Raw genomic sequence first — 17,222 nt, forward strand, 5'->3', positions numbered from 1 at the left:
CCCCCCCCCCGGTATCCATGGACACGGATACTGATCTGCATTTGTCTCCGGACTTATTTTGGCGGAGCGGTAGGGAGGGGCGAGGGAGGGGCGAGGGAGGGGCGAGGAGGGGAGACGGAGAGAGGAATGAGGAGAATAGTGTCTGTCACCAGCGTCTACTAAAACGATTGAAGCTCCGGCCTCCGTCGTCTCTCAGACTCCGTCATCTCAAAGTGCTACAGAGCAATGAGTCATCACGGTGCCCTGAAGCAGAGTGGGGTATCCCAGTCTTTATCAGCCGCCATGATGACTTCATCCCACACTTTCTGGCAGCCGCGCCAACAGCGAAGTGCCAAATCATCTTTGTGTGATGTTGCTGAAACGCAGACTCTGCAAACTTGTGACAAAACAAATAAAACTGCCAAGTAGGTCAGTTTCATATCTCTAAATCTACTGGTTGTTTTCTTGAATGATGAATCATCAAAATAGATAATTTGTTCTAATGTCAGGAGTCAGTAAAAGATGCCCATCCAGTTTGCACTTTAGCTCGCAGCTTGTTGTTGTATTTGAATGCTTCTTCGCTTTTTTTAATACAACATTTTTAAGCGGTTATCCAGGTTCTGTTCGCAGTTTTATGATTAACAATTGCAATTTTGAAGCAGGATTTGTGACATCTGGCTGTTTGAGGAGGATTTTACAGATCTGAGTCCAATTGGATTTTGTCCACCCGACTCAAAGATATTCAGTTTACAATCACAGACGAGTAATACATCCAGGAGTTCTTCACATTTGAGAATGTAAAACCTGAGACTGTTTGCTATTTTTGCTTTAGAAAATGACTAAAACTGTTAACGATTAACTTTCTGTCCATTTACCAATTGATTAATCAACTGACGATTTGGACTCTACCGCCAAGATTGATGGCTTGGCTGTAAGAACATCCAAAGTATGTTACTGATAAATGAAATACTTTCAAATAAACGCAGTCTTGTTAGTGTTCAAACTGTCTCCATCATCGGTCTAGATTAAATACATTTTAACATGTCTGTATTCTATCACTCTGCTTTAATGCTTTATATTTAATATTATCTTACTATTGCAGTTTTAGTGTTTACATTCTGTTCTAATTTCGTCATTTTACTTTGATTGCAAGTATGGTTGTGTCCAAAATAACCAACATATTTGATACCAAAATATTAAGCGAGCTGTCTCATCTCATCAAAACCAAACTAAAGAAGCTTCTCTGACATCTCGGCTAAAATTAGAATCACTGAAGAGCTTTCATTGATCTCCATCTGACAGAGAAAGCAACATATTTGTGATTATAAACTATACTAAAGTAATTGGGATATTCAAGAGAGTCGAGCGGAATTTACTACAAAAACTAGAACAAGAAAATCTGAAAGTGCAGATACACGGTTCTTATTCATGCTTCGACTGTAAAAACATACTGTGACATAAAGTGTTGCTTTTGCTCTGCTCTACAATTAGGACAATGCAAGATGCCCTACTTCCAATCCAAACCCTCCTCTCTTCTTCTCTCTTTCCACTTCCAGCGGGACGTTACCTTGGTGCCGCTGTAGAAGTCATCTGCCGTGGTCGCGTTCATGAAGCTCTCCTCCAGGTGGACGCTGGTGTCGATGCCCCCGGGGAGGACCAGTTTTCCCGAGGCGTCGATCACTTTGGCTCCACCCGGGATCATCAGCTCCTTCCCCACCTGCTCGATGATGCCGTTCTCGATGTAGACGTCGGCCTCCTGGGTGCAGTCGTCGTTCACCACCTTGCCGCCCTTTATCAGGATCCGCACTATCGCTGAGCTGGAAGACATGGCTATAGCTCTGTGAGGAAGAGAGAGAGAGAGAGAGAGGAAAAGATGGAGTTTAACCTTTTTTTGTCAGGTGTTGTGAGCAGCTGCTAAAACTGTGGCACACTGACTAAATCTAAAACTACTAAAACAAAGTTACAGCTAAAGCAATTCTCCCTGAAGAAACTTGAGAAGGAGAACGTTTTACAGTACCTCATCCTGAGACAGTGTAGTAAGTCTAGCAGAGACAAGAACCAGTGATGCTGCCCTGTGACCAGTCTGTCAGGCTGTGACTGACATCGAGACTGTGTCAGTCACGGCCTGAGACCTGACGTCTCAGTGCACAGTGACATAGTGGTGAATAGAAAGAAGCTGAGGCCAGACACGGGTCAATAAGGCCATTATTTTGAAAGGACTAAAGCGGCATAAAGCCACTTATAATGTCGTTCACTCAATACTAAGCTATCACAGCGGCTGAAAAATATGAACTAAGAAATTTGAAGTGAGTTTCTTTGACTTTTATTCATGGAAAATACCTCTATTCTACCCCAGTGCTTCCCAACCTAGGGATCAGTACCCCAAAAGGAGTCGCAAGATGAATCTCAGGGGTCGCCAGATGATTACTAGGGTAGGAAATTATAATAGACATATTTTACTACTTATTAAGCTCTTTTTTTTTTCTTGCGACATACTATACTTTTACCTCTTCTGCATGTAAATCTGAAAAGGTAAAACCACAGTATGAATTAAACTGCTCATAGATATGCATTGAGGACAATGAGGCTGTGTCTTTGATATTATTCCTGTGAATTTAGCTAATTATAAAGAGTTAAACTTATAAAAATGTCCAATTGGTGCATATGTTTTAGACTGATTGCAGTATTTTTAACTCCAGTAGATTCGAATTGGATGAATTTTAGACCACAAAACAGGAATAATTGATTCAGTATCCAGAATTGTATTCAGAGTTAAAACAGCACTTACTCTTCGTGTTGCTAGATTACATTTGCAAACTTGAATGAATAAGTAAATATTTATTAAAGGTCTCATCACCTCAGTATTTCTACAGTTCTGGCTTCAGCTCTGGTCACAACCAGAAACGTTGCTCTACTCTACTGTGTTCTATTCTGTACAACACAATTACAGTAAAAGTAATGAAAAATGAATCTTCTTCAAATAATTTGGTTAACATGGTTGTGATCATTTATCATCAGTGATTATCTATTCAACAATAACAAAGAACCCATCTCCAGGATCTGCCTCCTCCCTTTCTTTTTACACCACTGTAGTAATGATGTGATGTATTGTGTGTGTGTGTGTGTGTGCGTGTGTGTGTGTGTGTGTGTGTGTGTGTGTGTGTGTGTGTGAGCGAGGGAGAGTGTGCCCATCCTGCGTGCTTGCGTGCAGGATGCGTGCGTATGAGGGTGCGGCAACTTTACTGCATGGACTCCTTTACACATCCAGGTCTGATGGTTGACAATGTGGAGGATGCATGCGTTAGGATGGGCATTCATACCATATCAGTCATAAGGCGAAACACTCGTGCAATATTTCCTGTGTACGTCCTTCAAAACCTGGAGGCAGCTACAGGCTATAATAAAGTTATTACTAATATTTTTACGGGGCCTATATTGCTCAGTTAGACGCCGGTTTGTCAATAATAAACAGGTGAGCTTATGATACCTGTTTTAAGACTTGCACAAAAACCGATTAATGATTAAATATATGCAACTATAGAATGAACTACTAGTGTTTTAAATGTTCACTTTGGAGTACAATAATACAACTATAGGCCCTGGTTCTATTGGTCAAATGTCTTTATATTTATTTGACTTGTCCCTTAAATCTATTAAATCCCCGCGACAAATCCAACGCAACCGCAAGTACATGTCGTAGTATTATGATGTTATAAACAGAATAAGTATCCAGGCATTTGATGTAATTTCACTGCAAACGTGTGATCGCGGTGGAATGATGACACTTCCACTTGTGCGACTTGACACAAAGAAACCGGTCTCCATCCGGCATGATCGGCCGCTCAGCGTTCATTAGCGACCTAGAAACCCTCAGTCCGCCCCAGTCCCTCCTCTCCCTCCTCCACCACCAAGACGAGTCTGGCCGCACGCTATAATATACGCGGCCGTGCAGCCAGGTAAAGAAGGTGTATAGTTGTAATTCAGGGTGTGTAGAGATACTAGGAGGGTGGCATGAACAAGCGAGCAGGACAGACACCCAGACGTGTAGCCGGGGGGGGCATGTGACACAAAGTCTCCCAAGGAGAGGATTTCTCCCCCGAGGCGCTACAGCCAACTAGTCCGAATAAAACCGATGATGTGGTCCACATACCTCCTCTCTGGGCCCGATGCTGCTGCTGCTCCACCCGGCTCTCTGCTTATTTTCTTACAGGGACAGAATGCAACACAATCCGTGGATGGCACTTCCCAAGGAGATACACGCACACACTCACAGACACACACACATAGACACACAACATACACCAGATGGATGCCTTCCTGGCCGGTCCGGGACGAGCAGACCGCAGCATCATCACCGTCAAGTCAGCAAGGAAGTACAAGTAAGACCTCCGGTTATGGCTTTCAAAATAAAATCCAAATTGTTCCCCGCTGTGCAGAGGAATAATAGTGGCCAAACTGCTTTTAAGAGGCGATCTGCATGAAATTAAAATAAATTCCCCCGTATGCAATTTGCATGTCTTTTACTACCTTATATTATATCAAAGCAATCCATTGGCATTGGTCATCTTCAGCGAATTTGACTACAAGCACGTACACTACAAACACCCCCTCTCTAGACACATATCTCTGCTTTTATTTTGTAGGATAATCGCAGGTTTCCCGGTACCATTCCCTCTTTCTGTGGTTAACTTGAAGCAGCCTGCAGCCCCCCAGCAGTGAGACGGTGTGACGCTCCAATCAGCAGCGCTGAGTGAAGGCTCGGTCGCCTAAGCAAACCAATTACTTTGGGCGTAGGGCGTGTCCAGTGTGAGGAGGCTGTACCACTATCGGAGGAAGAGGGTGGCATGGCGATAAGAGCAGAGTGATACAGTGCATAATAGATTTTCTACAATGTGTTATCATCTTTGTTATCATGGATGTAATGGCTTGAATGTCTTTATGAGCTTTGATTGGATATATGTATAGCTTAGTCTTCTTACACGACCTGGGTTTAATCGATAACAATTATAGAAGCAAAAAGAAACATAAAACAGATAAATGATATATTTATGAGCATGTGGCATTGGTAGGAAATGTAAGTGCAAGCCCATACACTCTGTGTGATTGATGGCTGAATGGAAGGCGGTGGAGTGGCAACATGTTCAGGTCTGATCAGAGAGGAGCTGCAGGGCAACACCCTTATATTTAAGTGAAGACCCAGGTGTCAAGAAGCCACTGAGCAACAAATCCCCTGCTGGAGGGCACAATGGCATGGAGCCTGGAGCTGAATATCAATATCCACATCTCTTCTATCAGCCCCCCTGACAGTTAGAAGCTTAAGCAGAGTAATGCGAGTATTAATTATGCTTTCCAAATATTTGCATTATAATGGGGCCATGTGTCAATGGAAGCCCATTTCTGTCACTTGAGAAAAGGTTTTCATCATTAAGTGGTTTTCACCCCATCTGACTTCAAGGTATCACATTAACGAGATATTTTCCCATAATTACAAGATCTCTCTTAATTCTTACTTAGTTTTCATGACATAACTATGTACTTGTGTAGAAAAGAGCCATCCTTAATGTTATTAGTAATCTCTTGTGCTTTTCCTGCTCTGACAAGTCAAAATGTCTATTACAGACATGGAGGCCAATTTCTGTCGACTAATAACGTTTTTATATGTTTTTTTTACACATCATAGTTTTGAGATAGTATCAAATAATTACTGTCATACTTATGTCATGCTAATCCTGACATAATAAGTCATACCGTAGGAAGAGCCATGTTTTGTTTTTTCTCACAAAAGATTTACCTACTTTGAATTCTTTCTGAACTTGACTGAGTTGTAAAAAAATGTGCTGTTGGATTGTGGAACATTTAATATTGAGAATTCAATATTGCAGAGCAATATTTGAGATTCAAGAAAACCATATGTTTAAGGGCTTCAATTTAAAAAGGTCAGGTACAATTCATATATGATTAAAAAAGACCAGGAGGTGACAGACTTTTGCACAAAAACAATACATTTATTCAAGTGTTCTCCAGCACAAGTACATACGGAGCCTCTATCTTCTCTCTGGACACTAAACTTAAGTATGGGGGGGGTTCGGTCAAAGTGGAGAATGACTGCTACATTTGCTGTACGAACTGGTCTTGAGGGAAAGCGTATAGGCCACAAACAGTTATGACAGAAAGAAAGTCACACAGAGTGTCAACAGTTTCACCGAATATAGAATTATTGACCTGCCTTGAACAGTAAAACTCAAATGTTTCTGATATAAAAAAAAAAAAAAAAACATCAATTCAAAACAACATTTTGAAAACAGACATGGAGAATATTACGGCATGGAATGTAGGATTAAGAAGCAATGCGTATTAAGCATACATTATGCTACAGTTTTTTTTTCTCACACGATTTTCCCACAGATAAGCACCAACTACAGCAATCTCTATTCTAAAACAATATAGGAAACCTTTCATTATTTGTTATCCTTATTTTTTCAAGTACAAAGTTAAAATGCCTTTGTTAATATATGTATATGAGGGAAATAATAGTTATTTTGCGTTACTACAAGGGAACTTAAAAACAGTCATTGTCAAGACATTATTTCTCTTCCAATCAAATATATTTTTCTTGTTTAGATAAAATGTTTAGCACCATCAGAAACGCCGACAATCCCTCTTTTTGAAGTCTTACAAAAAGAAAGAGAAGCAAAATAACACCACCATGTAGGGCTGTGCAGTGAAGTTGAGAGCGTTCATCTTAAAGCTGTCCATAGGCCACTATCAAGATCACAAGACATTCAAATCTGGATTCACTTGACACCAACAAATCAGTACAATAAAGTAGTCGACTTGGAGTCTCCCTACATCTACTGCTCGAAGCAAGTTTTGAATCAAATTTGTCACTTGATTTTTTTTTAATTTTTAACCTAAGATTTTTCCTAATTTGATGATATATATTAGCAAAGAATTATATTTGTACATACGTAATTAAAAAAAAAAAAGATAAAAACAAATTGAAAACAGCAACCGGAAAACTCTACAAAATGTACAAACACGGGGGGGGGGGGGGGGTAAGTATTATAGGAGGAGGGGGGAAATAACATCTGGTTAAAGTATCAGAAAGCACAAGAGCTCATATTGAGCCCAGTGTGCATGGACAAAACATATGGCAATAAGGTCACTTAAGAAATTAATTACATTAAGAAATTAAATTTAAAATTTTGAATCTTAAATAGGATATAGATAAGAGATAACATCTGTTGTTATTACCTTTTTTACTCTTTGAGTACCGACATCTTCGTCAGACACTGTGTCAGTTTTTTGTTTTGACAAACTGCAGCCTAGATCCTCCGTGTTTATCTTAGAGGTTACAATCAAGAGAATTTAGTCTGTGAAGGTAATCCAAATTTGGATCAGCACTTGAATTTGTCAACATGACGACTACGATTTATCAGGGAAATGGCAAAAATATCATACAAAGCGAATGACATGGTTCCCTAACTCTGTCTTACATTTTACAATCTTAAAAGAAATAGACATTCTTTGAATCTGGGTCGTATCATACTGTATCGCTGCTGTTAAACAGGGAACAATATGGATGATGGAGAAAGGGAAAAGGGGTTTGGAGTTACAAATGTCAATCCATCGACTGTACACCGAGTCAAATAACATGGGTTTCACATATCAAAATCCGTTCTTTCACTTCTATTGGCACAGCCCTACTGTATACAAAAAAGTATTACACGAGGGTAGATCAGTTCACATCATAAAACAAAACAAAACAATTCACAAGAACCAATATTCTTTTTAAAATATCAAGAAAAAAAGAAAGTATACATATAAAAAAGTGCTTTATAATGTTGATAAAACAGCACAGAATTGCTATAAAAAGGTAGAAGAACGTTGTGAAGCCGCACCATATTGTTGAGGATTTGCACCTGACAGTTTTTTCAGTTTAGAGAGGTGGAAGTTGATGAGGAGAGTTACCCGGCCTGGTCACCCTCCCTCCCTCCAGCGACCACACTTACTTAACAGTTGTACAGTAATATCATTGGTCAGGATGAAACTAGAAAAACAACCTAGTTTCACAGACATTGATCTTAAGTTTTTTTTTTTTTTGTTTTTTTTGAATGACAGAAAACATCATCGCCCACGTGGTTAGCGTCACTTTCCGTTTGTGCAGATCCAGGCAGCGAGCCTGAGTGTGGCAAGGCTGAGAGATTAAATGAGCACCAGTACAAACTGTATAAAAGCTGTGAAATGCAGAACAGAGCATGATGCTCTGTTCTGCATTCTACCGTCTGTCACTTTCCTTCCAAGTGAACAAAACAACACAGAACAGAATTGTTTTTTTCTTTCTCAACATCAAACACAAGTGTTTTCCAGCAACCAGATAAAGAGCTCCGTATTGTCTAAAGTTGCGGTGCCACATGGGCGATGATGTTTCTCATCACCTTGGAGCACCATGGTGTTGTAACCATATTACAGTAGTACCTTTATTACCTTCAGTTGTGTAGAGAAACTGTAAACAAAGAGGTATATGTGATCTGGTGTTTTGGATTCTTAGAGACGCAGCTCTCCTGACACTGAAGAAGATTGCCTTTCTCGTCACATCTCTGTGAGGCTCAGTAGCTGGAAGCATGGCCGCACCGCAGGTGGGAAAATCTCGCCGCCCCGACGTACAGTACGCTCACACAGCAGAAAACAGTTCACATATCTTGAAACCCTTTCCTATCTGTCGGGTCTTTCCCATCGCGTTGCCGTCTCTTTTAAAACACGCGTGTTTAGCACTTTTCTGTCTCAGTGTCGTGAGAAGAAAGCATAGTCTCAAGTATAGCTTGCACAAACAAATCAACAATACTTGATAACACTGCTAAAAGGTAAAATGACATATCAAAATTAAATAGAATAAGAATTACAATTCAAACACGAGAAATAATGTGAAATCTACGTCAAAGTTTCACTTGCAAATTATACAAGAGTGTAATTCGAGGATCAAGGCTCTTATTTCTAGTCACAACATACAGTTGTAGTTCCTAAATGTTTCCGAGCGAGTTTTCCCGCCGCTCAAGTACAGGCGAAGTAATCTTTGAGCGGTGCAAACAGGTGGCGGATAACCGGGACGCTCCATGATCTGCCCAGGAGCCTTTGCCTTGCCAGTCGGCTCATGTTGGACACGTCCGTATAGTGGACTGGGAAGCCAAAGATCCTGACAGGGGAACCAGTCAGAACCAAAAACAATCAGCCGGGCAGGCAGGGAGCAGAATAGGGGAAGACACAGGGAGATCATTTTGAGATTTTGATGGCTGAAACAGCTGTGACAGTTTAGTTTGAAGGACAAGCTTTGTGTTTACGTACCTCTCCATCTCAGTGCACCAGAGGATGTCTTCCTTCTCGTTCATGCACACAGGGAAGTGCTGGTCCTTGCCCTGCTTGATGGAATTAGACCTGGTGGTGATGGTCCTCACCTTGCCAAACTGAAAGAAACATTAGTCTAAATTGTTTTTCATCGTTCAATGCATACGAGAGCTGCAAAACCTGAGATTTTACCTCTCTCGGTACTGCATTGGATTCTGTGTTTGGTTCAGTTCACAGGACTGACTGATGGACTTTCAAATTGTTACCTCTTGCTGCCACTGGGAGCCGCCCGTGTGCAAAGTTGCTTTGCTTTGAGCAATAAATTCAATGTTGTGTTTTTCTTATATTTTCTCATTTAATTACATTTTTTGCTGTTGTTTTTTGACTAAAATGACCTTAGTCACAACTGGTTTTCTTCCCATGAGAGGATAGAGAAAAACATAATTCAAATGTTTTGAATGCAATCAAAGTACAACACAAGTACCTTAGCTGTTCTGCCGTGTTCTAAACAGTCCTGGAGGTCCACCCGGTCACTGTACATAGCACTCAAAGGCCTGTCAAAGAGAAAGAACAGGAGCCAACATTTAGATGACGACTTCAGCTAACAAATCTGATGCTTAACTAAGTAACACACATTTCTTTTATTCAGCCGATTGTGATCTGGCATGACCGTGATTAGATTGAGTCGTTTGTCTTTTCAAGTGTCCTCTGAAATAGACAACTCATATGTTCAAACTTACACACACCTCATTAGATTTACACACAACTTGCTGGGCTGAATTCATGTAATCAGATGGGTTTCTGTGTTAAGAAGGATCGAAAAATGTCTCTCGAGACAAAAAATATTTTTCAACGAAAAAAACAAAAATACAATTTATTGTATTAAATTAATGTTATAGAAATCCACATATATACGTATTTGCAATTTTCAACAAAAAACATATTTGGATGTTGTTGCATTCATAAAGAAACCTATACTGGCTTGTCACGCGTGAATTCCTTGAGACTTCCCTCCATTCAACCTGTAGCCAATCAGATGTCTCCTTTCATTTCAGCCAATCACGTAAGCGTAAATTCGAGGTACGTTTGATTTGTGATCACGTGGTGTTACTTCTGCGCAGTCTGTTAGCTAACGTTAGCTCGCCAGCAAATTTCCGCGTGCTAATGAGCTTTCTGCTGAGCTCAGGAACATCTGAATGAATCGGTGGTGGAAGAAGTATTCAAATCCTTTACAGAAGTAAAAGTACTGACCGTGAAAATACTCCTTTACCAGCCAAAGGCCTGCACTTAAAACCTTACAAAGTAGGCAAGTATTAGAAGCAAAAGGTACTCAAAGTTTTAAAAGTACTCTGCGTTAAATTAATTGTTCCCTGTTAGTGTTTTACTATTATGTATGTTTTTGAATTACTGCTGCATTAATGTGTATTTTGCATTGACATTCAAATTCACCAACATGTGGAGATGCATGGTGTTCACTGGACACCTGGACCCAATTTTCGCATGTTTTTGCATCTAAGTCACTAATGGGGACAACAATTTTTTAAACAGTGAAGAAGGATAGTGCTGTAACCGACAGATACTCAAATAAACACGGGCGGGCATTGAATTTAAAGACTTCATCCATATTCTCCAAATCATCTAAATATCCAGCCATGACATTAGACATCGTTTAGTTCACAATAAGCGACGCTTTCTGCTCTCCAACACAACAAACTCATTCACGTTTTCCACCATTGTCTTCCGGCAACACGTCACCTTGCCAGATTAGAGAAGGAAGATACTTCTTGAGCGAGACTCTAACCATAATGTCAGAAGGAGGCTATGTTGATTTAGTCCCTTGCTCCAAGGGTATATTTTCTTCCATTGTGTATGTCACAGGCAGCTGCTTCCCTCACCATTCGCACACCAACCTGTTCATGCCAGGAAGGTTACCCCAGAAGTAACGGGCGCGGTGGGCAGCGGACACTTCCTTGGCATCGATCATCACTGGGTTGCACTGGAATCCAAGTAAAGCAGAGGAGAAGTGACTCCGGGAACCAAGGTAAAATGCTGCGTCACATACAGTGTATTACAGGAGAAGTAGAGTTACCATTTAATAGCACAGTATTACTGGTATTGGATACAAAAATCCTGTAGTTTGATTGACTAAAGGCAATTTAGGCTCAGGTCATCCCACCATTTAAAAGGGATTAAAAGCCAAACCATGTCTTAACATGACAAAAAGCAATATAGATAGCAGAAGACCAGTACATTAAACATAGTACATTATTAGTAGTACATATTATATAAAGATTAAGAGTCAGTGCTCCCTTCTCATGATCTGTGTCTAAAGATAATGAATTAGTGCCACAAGGGGGCATTCATAAGCCATCAGGCCTTTGTGTCACGTCAAACTGTATCTAGAAGTTATGACCAGTTATGACCTGGAGGATTAGATAAATGTTAAGCGGACAGAGAGAAGCTGACCTCTAAAAAGCGAGATATGTCCCTCTTATCGCTGACACCCATGGCCACCACGTTTTCAAAGAGCCAGAAGAAAGGCCGGTTCTCCCCCTCCTTCGGCCGGGCCTCGTGGAGCAGCCTGTAAAACTCAAAGAACAGGCGCCCGGTGCCCTCTGGGACAGAAGCCGTACATTGAACAGTGGTGGAGGTTCAGTAAGGGGCACATACTGATGGTACTTTTGTGATTTGTCTATTCAGATAATCAGCTTTATCGGTATTTGACATGATCTTGATCCAAAACAACATCACAAAGAGAGTCTGAACAGTGAACCTACCAAAGAGACCTTTCCTAGCAGGATTGACTATCGAGAGGTCATTGCATGGGCTTCCACCAATAACTAGGTCAAAAGGACCCCACTCCATTATCTGTACATGGATAAGAAACAGAGATAAAGACAGAGCCGGTATAGTTAGCAATACGTCGTAAGATAAAGTGATCCAGCCTTACGCTCCAACAAACACCGGACCAGTTCATTTCTACTTGTAGAGTCTAATGGACGCGTAATACGGTTTTTATTGTGTTTTAGTCTCGTCCTTTATTGTCTTCATGAACTTTGGAGCAACATTTTAGTTTTTCTCTTGAAAAATTGGCCAGGAATGATGTAATATGATGTCAGTGAACCGTATATCAGTCATGTTAAGGAGCCTTGATAGTCAGGCAGAAGAGATTTTATATTTGGCCGGGTTAGACCCACTGCTGGGTCTCATGCAGTAACATTTTTTTATTCTTATGCTGAACTTATCTTCCTTTTTTCTTTGTACACGTGTTTGCCAAATACTAAACTCCCTTAACTTGTCATAAATTGCTCGTTTCAGCCTGATGAGTGCGGCCTCTTTACGAGGAAGTACGCGTTTGTGAAATTTGACCATTAGCACCACTAAAACTTCCATATAAGGTGACATGTTCCGCTCTGTTTGTGGGCAACTTTCATTCACAGAAATGTTGCCAAATAGTAAAAAGAGGAATTTCACACAGCAGAGCTTTGAGTCCTGCAGTCAGGAAATCAGCAAACAAATTTAGCAGTGTCGGTAGAGCACGAGGTTAGTTGCTAACTGACGTTGTTACAAAGCAAAGCGGTCCATGCAAACATCTGTACATCGTGTCAGGATTTCAAGCAGGGAGAACACGTAACGTCCTCATCGGGGGTACCTGCATTTAAGATGATACACGGTTTCTTTTTCTTACATTAAAATCATTCCTAATATAGTTTTGCTGACACCAGATACTCGACCACCCTTTGCTGCAGTGGAGCTTCCTCAGGCAGGGACACGCGTTATGACTGTTAAGCTGAATTAAAGCTCTTGCAGGATTTTTGCGGTTTCCTAGCAAGACATCTGTAAACATAGCTCACTATCGTCGCTGTATTTACTCAGGCGTTCAATATGTACTTCCCACGGAAAAGTTGTTACGAGCGTATTTCACCAGTCAGTGCAGTTGCATAAGCAAACTCAGTGTATGAATTAACATAGTAACAAATGAAACTCACATGTTTGCGTGTGACACTCCTCACATCGCCAACATACATGATGCGACCCTGATGACGGACGATGCCCACAGTGATGGAGTCCTCACACACTTCAGAAGCTATATAGCGATCCACCTCGATGCCGAGTTCTTTCAGCACCAATAGCCCTGCACAGGAACATAGACAGCTGAGACCACCAAACACCAAAACCAATGAACACTGCATGATAGAAAGCAAAAAGTGATGTGTAGTTCTGCCGCGCCTCTGATTTATAAACAAATCATACGCCGAGTAGTACTTACAAAGACTATGGTGGTGTTATAAGATTCGGTTTCATGTGTGATTCTTTGATAGATAACAAAGTTACTACTAGGAAAGCACTGTAAAAATATATATATATTTTATTATATTTATATTTATTGTCCATTATTTATTGTCCATAGTCGACTAAAAGGATACCTGTGACCAAATGCTGCGTTTAATAAAGATCGGGGCATTTGAATTGAATAGATTCAGTTCTTGTCTAACCTGTTGCGATGCCGTCAAACAGCGACAGGACACGAATGGGCTTCCTCTTCTCCACCATGACTGGGGGGTAAAGCTTTGGTGCATCCTGAAATATAACACACAGAGTGAATAAAGTGAGACACATACAGACTCCTAAGTGAGACAGTTAGTGTGATTTATAGCCTTAATAAAGGTCCATTACTCACGAAATCTTGGTCATGATTATTTGCAAAGAAGTGCTGGAGACGGGTGGGCCAGTCAGTGCGACGCCCCAGTAGACCGAACGCATCCTTCTGACCACACATGAAGCAGTTCCACGGGTCCTCTTTGATGGCTGCGTGGGCCGCTCCCTCGCCAACGAGGAGGTCGACACACTCCACACAGAAACACCTGCACACAGGCCAAGGTGGTCAATCGGTACAAGTGATAATATATCTACCTAGTATCTGGTAGAAGATGGTGTTGTTTTGTGCAAAAGGGTGACATGTTAACATAATAAACATGGCCGTTGTAGTTTACTTAATACTAGTGCAACAAATTCATTTGCACGCTCATGTCTTAGTAACGTTTGCACAACTAAGTTTCTTAGGAATTTTAGGGAATTATTAAGCCCTTTTTTATTTTTATTAAACTGTATATATTCATGACCCATTTTTAAAAAAGTTATTAGAAGGGCTTTGGCCTGAGTTCCACATACAGGGAATTGAAAACAGCACATTGTACACCGCAGTCTATGTCAGTCAGGTCATTGTAGATCAAAGTTCTGGGTGGATGGTTTGGTTCAGTAAGGAGTCCTTTATGTTTATTTGGGGACATATCTGAAATACCAAACATATTGTTATCTTCAGTTATTACAGTGGATATGTTTAAGCATCCTCTGAGACTCTGTAGATTAAAAAGGTCATTTGGAAGACGGAACTCTTCCTCGGGGCCTTTTTTGGGACCAATATAAAAAATCAACAGTGTCCGTTTCAAGCACAGCTCAGAACCTACTGTGTCTGTTTAATTTCACGGTGGACTGGGTCTCTCCCTTCAGTATGTGCGAGCTATTTTTATTATTTATTTATCCTTTTATTTAAATCTTTATGCGCATTTAAAAATGGAGCGGAAACGCCGGAAATTTATTGGAGGTCTGACTGGCATTCTTCTTTTAATGACGTCGTCCCGTTGCGGCCTCTTCTTTTGCAACAGTTTAATAGCGTCTGTCCGGATAATTCACCGCCATAAACAGTTTACCTCGCTCCATTCAACTCGGAAACGTGCATCAATTTGCATATTCCTCCACAGATTTTCTGGAGATTCAGTAAAGCGCTGACAGTATACTGTATCCTTAGTGCAAAGGATGCTGTCGTGATTAACATTTACACCATCGATGAAGATATTGTGACCGTTATGGTTTCTATCACCACCTGCCGACTCCATTCCACAGTAGAACCCAGTAAATCTTACCGACAGCAGTTGTTGTTTCCACACATGAGCACCTCCCGTCCTCCGCAGCAGATCGTGCAGTAGGACTGGTAGCCGTCGTCGTCATATTGATATCCACATTCTAGGAAGCAGTACTGGGAAAGAAAAGAGACAACACAGTGAGCAGTTTGACATATTTAAAACCTAGAATTTCACGGGGGTTACATCAGGTGCCGCTTGAAATATGTTCAGTATATTAGCTTTGAAAGGAGCTGTGTGTGTGTGCGTGTGTGTGTTGTTGTTGTTTTTTACGATTGTAATGACCTCTATCACAGCTTACCTTACAGCTCTGGCACATTCCTCCAGCAAACAGCGGGTGCTCGAGGCTAACATTCAGACTCCCACAGGAGATACAGATATCTGTAAGAAGAAGTTCAGCACGTCAGTGTTTTAACAGAGAGAGGTCGGAGCGGTGTGAACCTCTCACTTCAATGAGAGTGTTTGAACAGCTCCGACGGAGGTGGAGATCTAATGAGCTTAGAGAGACCTCGCAATAAAACAGAAATCATGGAAATGGCTTTTTACAGTTTTATTAACATTGACGCATAGATTTCTGCTTTCAACAACAAGGGGAAGTGTTCACAGGACACAACACTTACCCTCTAGGCTGCGGCACTTTTGTCTCACTTCCTGAACAAGCCGTTCTGAAAACACAACACACGATGCACCTCGTGAGGAATGTAGGTTAACGAAATCAACTCGCGACAATGCATTTGTGAGGTCAACAGTTCAAAGTATTGTTTCCTTTCAACCTCTAACTTTAAGTTTATTTATCCAACTACAACTCATGCAACCATCTGTGCAAATCAAAAATGTGTTTGTGCATAAATACATAAAGTAAATAATTTAGTTATGAATGTAAAAGACGAAATGATGCTAGAAGTTGGAAACTCTGAAATTCAAAAATTGGACTTTAATGTTCTCGAGTGTGCAGACTACAGCTGATGACTTAATATGTTAGTGGTTGTGAAAAGTACTAGGTGTGTTAAATGACTAAACCTTACAGTGGAAAACACTGTAGAAAGCTGCCTCTCTAATGGACCTCCTGTCACACACTACGTCTCCGACCACTTCCTCTGCTGTGTCCACCCCATGGGAGGACATATAGGGTTCAGGACTCCTATTTAACCTCATAAATGAGGCACCTTACCTCGTGTCCTCTCATCAACAATGTCCTTGACTTTGGGTTTCTCTGCTGTGCTCTTGCGAAGCTTTTTGGCTGGCGGAGGCGTGTAAGCTGCCGCTTCAGGCTCCACCCACATCTCGGGGTAAACCTCTTTATATGGGTTACGCTCCTCTGGAGTGCACAGCATGTCAGACAATTAATATTACAGGCGACATTAGGAGTTATTCAATCACGTGCTTAACTTAATAGATTTGTAGTTCCAGAGGTCTATTATTCATACACATGGGACGTTTCTTGGGAATGCAAGTCAAGACTCCCAGTTGTCCAACAATTCAAGCTTCATAAGAGTGACTTCCTCTTACCTTCTGGTGGCTCTAAAGCCTTGGGTCCAGTGGGTTGGAATCCTGTCATAGCCCAGTCAATCATCTGCTTGTTCAGCATCTCTACAGATTTAGAGGTTTCCGTCTCATCACTGTCCGGGCAGGCCATGAAGGCTTTTCCTGCCCGGCTGCACGCCGCCTGTGAACACATAAGAACATTAATGACGGAAGTTCATCCTCAATATACTTACAGAAATGATCAGCTGCTAAATCATTCAGTGTGAGCAATGTCTCAACAAAAGGCTTCAGCAAGGGATCGTAATTATTTTCTCTTTATTCCTCATCTACGCATTTATTTTGAAATTACATTTTTTTTGTATCTTTCTGTTAATTGCACTGAACTTTCGTGGCTGCAGAGCTCTAGCTCAATACTGGACCAAATGTCCCAATTAGTCACTTAGACATAAAAAACATGCGAAAATAGGGTCCAGGATGAAAATTACAGAAGTTCTC

The 17,222-nt window shown here is 41.0% G+C and overlaps 2 protein-coding genes across 6 annotated transcripts in view; both read right to left on the reverse strand.

Annotated features, from left to right (window-relative positions):
* dpysl5a (dihydropyrimidinase like 5a) overlaps positions 1 to 4,329 on the reverse strand; it is an 11,913-nt gene extending 7,584 nt beyond the window's left edge. The window contains exons 1-2 of one of the 2 annotated variants that reach the window (XM_031847378.1): positions 4,130 to 4,329; positions 1,547 to 1,817 (exon numbers count right to left, since the gene is read on the reverse strand). In XM_031847378.1, coding sequence (XP_031703238.1) covers positions 1,547 to 1,807 — 261 coding nt within the window. In that variant the 5' untranslated portion in view covers positions 1,808 to 1,817; positions 4,130 to 4,329. Of the gene's footprint in view, positions 1 to 1,546; positions 1,818 to 1,996; positions 2,354 to 4,129 lie in introns of those variants that run through there. The other variant, XM_031847377.1, reaches the window with a different exon arrangement.
* A 2,710-nt stretch (positions 4,330 to 7,039) lies between these two features.
* Positions 7,040 to 17,222, reverse strand: part of dnmt3ab (DNA (cytosine-5-)-methyltransferase 3 alpha b) — a 31,524-nt gene continuing 21,341 nt past the window's right edge. For 2 of the 4 annotated variants that reach the window (XM_031847324.1, XM_031847322.1), the window contains 14 exons: positions 16,752 to 16,908; positions 16,414 to 16,560; positions 15,863 to 15,907; positions 15,544 to 15,623; positions 15,246 to 15,358; positions 14,003 to 14,186; positions 13,818 to 13,902; positions 13,311 to 13,456; positions 12,099 to 12,189; positions 11,788 to 11,936; positions 11,232 to 11,317; positions 9,806 to 9,875; positions 9,322 to 9,440; positions 7,040 to 9,172 (listed from right to left, as the gene is read on the reverse strand). In XM_031847324.1, coding sequence (XP_031703184.1) covers positions 9,031 to 9,172; positions 9,322 to 9,440; positions 9,806 to 9,875; positions 11,232 to 11,317; positions 11,788 to 11,936; positions 12,099 to 12,189; positions 13,311 to 13,456; positions 13,818 to 13,902; positions 14,003 to 14,186; positions 15,246 to 15,358; positions 15,544 to 15,623; positions 15,863 to 15,907; positions 16,414 to 16,560; positions 16,752 to 16,908 — 1,614 coding nt within the window. In that variant the 3' untranslated portion in view covers positions 7,040 to 9,030. Of the gene's footprint in view, positions 9,173 to 9,321; positions 9,441 to 9,805; positions 9,876 to 11,216; positions 11,318 to 11,787; positions 11,937 to 12,098; positions 12,190 to 13,310; positions 13,457 to 13,817; positions 13,903 to 14,002; positions 14,187 to 15,245; positions 15,359 to 15,543; positions 15,624 to 15,862; positions 15,908 to 16,413; positions 16,561 to 16,751; positions 16,909 to 17,222 lie in introns of all 4 variants that reach the window. The other 2 variants (XM_031847323.1, XM_031847321.1) reach the window with 1 other exon arrangement.

Source organism: Anarrhichthys ocellatus, unplaced genomic scaffold, assembly GCF_004355925.1.
Source record: "Anarrhichthys ocellatus isolate YVR2014 unplaced genomic scaffold, GSC_Weel_1.0 scaffold7, whole genome shotgun sequence".
Lineage (NCBI taxonomy): Eukaryota > Metazoa > Chordata > Actinopteri > Perciformes > Anarhichadidae > Anarrhichthys > Anarrhichthys ocellatus.